A 6426-nucleotide genomic window follows, 5' to 3' on the forward strand; every position below is an offset into this window, starting at 1 on the left:
ACCTATAGAGCACCTTTATTTTCACCCAGTTACGTTGTGACGTTTGGTAGCACACAAAGTGTTCCTCCGGTATTCGGGAGTTGCATGATCTCATAGTCATAGGAACATGTATAGTTATGGAGAAAGCAATAGCAACAAACTAAACGATCATCATGCTAAGCTAACAGATGGGTCAAGTCAATCACATCATTCTCTAATGATGTGATCCCGTTAATTAAATGACAACTCATGTCTATGGTCAGGAAACATAACCATCATTGATTCAACGAGCTAGTCAAGTAGAGGCAAACTAGTGACACTCTATTTGTCTATGTATTCACACATGTACTAAATTTCCAGTTAATACAATTTTAGCATGAATAATAAACATTTATCATGATATAAGGAAATATAAATAACAACTTTATTATTGCATCTAGGGTATATTTCCTGCACGACCACCCTTTTGGAAGCGAGAAATGGTGGTCTTTTCCTTTACTTACAAATTTGAATGTTCATAATTAAGAAATTTAGATGCATAAGTTTCACCTTATTTTTCTTGCACTTCTTTGCATTTTTTATAGCGAGCCAATGCAAATTGCACTCAAAATTGACTGAACGCTACAATAGATTAATCAAAACAAAATTAGAGAATGAAGATAATCCTCTATTCTTAACTAATAATCCAGAGAAATAAAGATTTAACACTCAGTGACTCGGCAAAAAAATCAGACGGTGGGAGAATTGCACATGCCGCCGCCATTTCCAACTTTTCTACTAGATGGTAGATGCGTGTGCCGTGTGCGGCTGTGTGCCAGTGGACGCCGTGACACCACACGCGAAGCCGTGAAGGAGATCAATCGGCGACGGCGTGGCGATGAGATGATGCGCCGGTTGCTTCCGATGGCCGATGCGAGCATGTGGCGCGGTGATGTGCCCTAGTTTCTCGATGTTGTGGACCGATGGTTGAATCAGTGGAATCTCTGAATCGAAGGCTGGCGGTGTTGCTCTGTGCCTCCTAGTCTTGGGAGCTCCTAATTGGCGCTTCAGGCGCCAGTTCCCTAAGTTTGCGCCGACGCACCATCGATCGCCGATTCCTTCCATCGATCACAACCCCTAAAAAACCAATCAACCATTGATTAATAAGAAAAAAATTGCAAAATAAAAATTTATCAATTAAAAAAAGTTCAGGATTTTGAAAAAATGTTCACAATGTTTTTAAAAAATTCTATGAATTTGAAAAAAAAGTTCATCGAATTTATAAAAAAGTTCATTCGATGTGAAAAAAGTTCATCGATTTTTTGAAAAACGCTCATCGAATCTGAAAACAAGTTCACAAATATGAAAAAAAGTTCATCAATTTGGAAAAAAAATCATCATTCAAAAGGCAGTTTATCGATTTAAGGAAAATTTTACGTATTTTCAAACAATTCATCAAACCTGGACAAAGAAAAAAGAGAAAACACTAAACGAAAAAGGGAAAGACAAGAAAGACTTCCGACTCGCTTAAGCGAGCGACCATTTGGGCCGGCCCATGCGCGTGGGAAGCACCTGCCTATTTCCTGTTTCGTTTTTGCTTTCCTATTTTAGTTTTGTTTGTACTTTAAAAACAATCTTAAAAAATACATTTGAAAAATATTGAACAAGTATTTGAAAAAAAGTAGAATAAGTATTAAAAATGTTAAACAAGAATTTAAAAAATGTTGAACAAGTATTTGAAAAAAAGTAGAATAAGTATTAAAAATGTTAAACAAGAATTTAAAAAATGTTGAACAAGTATTTAAAATGTTGGATAAGTATTAAAATTGTGGAAAAAATATTTGAAAAATGTTGAATAAGTAATACAGAATGTTTAAAAATGTTGAATAAGTACTAAAACAATGAACAAGTATTTCGAAAATTCTGAACAAAGTATTAAAAATGTTGAACGAGTAGTTCAAAAATGTTAAATAAGTATTTGAAAAATGTTGATTAGTTTTAAAATGTTGAGTAAGCGTTCGGACAATGTTGAACTTGTATACAGAAAATGTTGATCACTTATTAAAAAAATATTTTTGCCATATACAGAAATGTAGAGTGGAAACGAAAACAAACAAAAGAAAAAATGGAGAAGAAAAAAGAAAACAACAAAAAATTGGAGAAGAAAAAAAGAAAAACGGAGAAGAAATTAAAAACCAAACAAAAAAGGGAGAAAACAGAAAGTCCCGATGTTTTCCCTCGAGTAGTTCGCATGTCCTATCCTAACTTGAACATAGCCATAGCGCAGTGGCAAGAATCATGAGCCACCACTTTCGCGACCCGGGTTCGATCCCTGGAGAGCTCCTTTTTGTCTCTATTTCTTCTCTTTTGTTACTATATGTGCGCTAAATGGGCTGTCTCCTCTGCTTCGTCAAATTGGCCAACCTAAACCTTAGGATAAGGCCCAGTAGTATTAACAAGCAATATAGCAGCCCAACATAGGCCCAAGTGGCGCTGAATCATTCTTTTCTTTGTTTCTCTTGTTCTGTACGTCCATACGTTATACTCCCTTCATTCTCTTTTATAGTGCACCTTATTTATGGCACTTATGCCAAGACATGTGTGAAGAAATTACCATTGCTGACTAACTAAAATTGTCGTCAAAATGTCCACAAATGCTACTCCCTTTTAGCAAACGGTCGCTAGATAAGAGGGTACTTATTATTGTCAACAGTTGCCATTCTTTTGTCTCATCCTCAAAGGTTGGAAGCAGCTCCCCTGACATACGGTGCATACCGTTGGGCCACTGAAATGTGGGGCAAGTTCCCAGCAGGCCTACATATTAGTGGTCGAACGGCACCCTGTCATACGGTAGAGGATCCTGGTCCTCTCAAGGTTATGTTTATCAAAAGAAGAAGAGAAGATGATGGGCCTAGTCTGTTGCGGTTGCCGCCTTGCCGGCGTTCCACAAATATCAGCCCTTGGTACATTAGTTATTGTCATCATCAAAGTCGGTAAATTTCATTACTAATATAATCTAATCCGCTAAAAAGTCACAGTAACATACTAGTACAGTAGATATACCGATTTTTTTTTGCAAAAGATAATGGCTATATAGTGCATACTATACCTGGCCATGGGAAGCCCGGCCCGGCCGGCCCGGCCCGGCCCGACGCTGCCCCCGGGCCGGGCTCGGGCCTAGATTTTGAGCCCGAAGGTCGGGCCGGGCCGGGCCCGGGCCCATCATTTTTGCGCTTTCCTGAAGGTCGGGCCGGGCCGGCCCGAAGCCCGATGGGCTTTTAGGTGTTCGGGCCGGGCTCGGGCCCAAAAAACAGGCCCGTTGGTCGGGCCGGGCCGGGCCTGGGCCTGGGTTTTTTGCGTCGGGCTTGGCTAGGCCCGGCCCGAAGCCCGGCCCGGCCCGAGGTATGGCCAGGTATAGTGCATACCATTGAATTAGCCTAGCTCCGTCCCAGAGTATACGCGTGTATATATGAGCGTCTGCGTCTGTATTGTGTTTTACAAAAAACTTGCCCCTGAGAAATGAACACCCAAACATGTTTACCAGAAATATGGAATTATTTTGTTGTTGTTTTATATTTGTTATTATTCATCAGGGTGCACGTGATCTCGAGAGCCACCCTCAGTTGGTCGAAAAGAAGTCAGATAGAGACGAAAGAAAAAGGAGAGTTTCGTTTCGTAGCCAAAGCAAAGGTCACGCACGCTGCACGCGTCAGTAGTACATCAGTCGTCAGGTCAACGTTCAACCCTCACCAGTCAAGCAGTCGCCCAAGTGGATTTAAATAATTCTGCTATGCGACCGATCCTGCCCAACAACACGAGAGCGCGCATCTTTCTTCTCATTTAAAATCAGCATTAGCATGCCTTTCCATTTTGCGGCTGGGTAGCACTACTGCGGCAAACACATGTCCTATATTCTCCTTTGACCAGCCCACACGTCTTCCTCCACTATATAACCCGCCGTCCCCCGCTCTCCTCGTCTCATCCGAACTTCCACCTGCACCAGCAAACGACAACAACAACGACATACTCAAGCTCTAGATCACTTCCAACTCTAGCTCACTCTCGAGTCCGGCCATGGATCACTTCGACTCCTTCGGGTCGACCGGCATGGACGCCGTCTGGACGGGGCCTTGCGGATGGCCGGCGGCCGCGGCGACGACGGGCGGGGAGCAGGAGGCGACGGACCTCCGGAGGGGGCCGTGGACGATGGAGGAGGACGCGCTCCTGGCCGGCCACATCGCCAAGCACGGCGAGGGCCGGTGGAACGAGCTGGCCTCCGCCGCGGGGCTGAGGCGCACGGGGAAGAGCTGCCGCCTCCGGTGGCTCAACTACCTCCGCCCCGACGTCCGCCGCGGCGACTTCACCCCGCAGGAGCAGCTGCTCATCCTGGAGCTCCACTTCCGGTGGGGCAAACGCTGGTCCAGGATCGCGCGGGAGATGCCGGGGCGGACGGACAACGAGATCAAGAACTACTGGCGCACCCGGGTGCAGAAGCACGCCAAGCAGCTCAAGTGCGACGTCGACAGCCGCCAGTTCCGGGACGTCATGCGCCACCTCTGGATGCCCCGCCTCCTCGAGAGGATCCAGGCCGCCGCCGCCGCCACGCCCGCGCCGAGCCTGGAGCACGCGGCGTCGCCCGTGCATCCTCTTAGTGTCGCGCCGGCCTGCCGCGGCGGCATCGGCATGTGCCACTCCCCTGAGACGACGACGGTGACCACGTCGAGCACGGCTGGTTCATCGGTGTCTCTCGAGGTGCATTTCCCGTCGAACCAGCTTGTCTTGACGGCCGGCAGTACGACGAACTGGTCAGGCTCAGGCAGCGACCAGTGCGGCAGCGCCAGCGCGAGGAGCGATGACATGCTCGACGGGAGCTGGTCGGAGCTCCTCGCTCGTGCGTGCGACGACGGCGCCGACTCTGTGGTGTTCCCCCACTTTGAATTAGGGGAATCCAGCGACGACAAGTGGAGCTTGGAAGACATCTGGTCGCAACACCAGTACTGAAACTTGACTACTGATCAATTAGAAGTATACTGTGCTACGTCAGCTACCTCGATTTTATTAACGACCAGATTTACTGTAGTGTGATCTGCTTGATTGCTAATCAACACAGTTAACAAAATGGAAGGGTGCTCTGAATTCTGATATATGCCTCCTTGCACGGTCGAATTACCATAGGACCATTAGTTTCATAAAAAAAAGTTTTGGGAGAATTCACTCAAATTTGAAATGTTTCGGTCAGTCAAGTAGTAGTACGTTTTTTAAGCCCAAACCTATTGGTCTACGGTATTTTCACTAATATAAATCAAACAAGTCTAACATGTACACAAAAGAAAAAGGAAAAGGAATGAAAAACAAAAAAACAGAGCTTATTATCCAATGCCAGTTCTTTGTGACTATCATGGTCAAACTCCAATTGCTATTTTGCTAGTGCAGTTCATTCTAGATGTGCATCAATCCATTCTTGCAGAACCAGTAAGTTTCTTCTTTTAAAAAAAATGAGGATGCACTCCCGGCCTCTGCATCTGGACGATACATATGATCATTTTATTAATTATTAAGCACAAAAGAACTTACGAAGTAGTACATCAGTAAGTCTGAAGCCAACATCTAGGCAACATCTGCCGCTACTCCTACCCCTTGATGCAGTGGTGCCGAATGTCCGAGCCTAATACCAAACAGACATCGCACCAAATCCTAACATTAAATGCCGGATGCCCCATCCTAGCCACATACCGGGACTGGGTCACACGCCGGTCCGGCACTCACCGAGGCTGCCGCCGCCTTCTTCCACCGATCCATTGTGACGCCCGGGTAATTAAGCTACAGTGATCCTCTGCTAGTGATGCCACGTCACCTCGATTATAGTTGCTAATCTCGCGTTAGTTCGAAACCGATTCGCGTTCAAATTCAAAATCAAGCAAACAATAAAAGATTTCAAATATTGAAACTAAAATTGTTCGGAGTGAGCCAAATAATGCATAAGTAAGTATGGTGGAGAAACCACACTTTTATAAAAGTGTAAAATAATCTAAAATGTTTTAAACAGTAGCAAAGACAATTAGTTGAATGCCTTTTACAATAGATAAAATATTAAACTAATTTATTTTGTTGCCCAAACCTATGTGGTAGTAGCTAATTACTAACACTAAATTAGGGACTACTTTTATAGTTATAAAACTAAAATAAAAGAGGAACCAAAATAAAACAGAAAATAGAAAAGGAATAATAAACAAAAATAGAACAAAAGAAATAAAAACAGAAAAGCCCCCCCCCCGCTGGGCCTCGTGGCCCAGCTGGCCACCAGGCCGCCCCACGTCCCAACCGGCCAGGCCGGCCCACCCCGGTCCCCCCCCCCATAACCCCCTGGGCGACCGAAACCCTAGCCCGATCCCCACACTTCCCCTTTCTCCCCCTCGCGGCGATCCGGATCGGCCCCCGCCCGATCCCGGTCCCCCTCGTCCTCCCCTC

The 6426-nt window shown here is 45.4% G+C and overlaps 1 protein-coding gene across 1 annotated transcript; it reads left to right on the plus strand.

Annotated features, from left to right (window-relative positions):
• The first annotated feature begins 3968 nt into the window (after positions 1-3968).
• On the plus strand, positions 3969-5081 carry LOC119272612 (transcription factor JAMYB-like). Its single transcript, XM_037554067.1, has one exon. It carries the CDS (start codon positions 4033-4035, stop codon positions 4957-4959), a length of 927 nt encoding a protein of 308 aa, XP_037409964.1. The 5' UTR covers positions 3969-4032; the 3' UTR covers positions 4960-5081.
• The last annotated feature ends 1345 nt before the right edge of the window (positions 5082-6426 follow it).

Source organism: Triticum dicoccoides, chromosome 3A (assembly GCF_002162155.2).
Source record: "Triticum dicoccoides isolate Atlit2015 ecotype Zavitan chromosome 3A, WEW_v2.0, whole genome shotgun sequence".
Lineage (NCBI taxonomy): Eukaryota > Viridiplantae > Streptophyta > Magnoliopsida > Poales > Poaceae > Triticum > Triticum dicoccoides.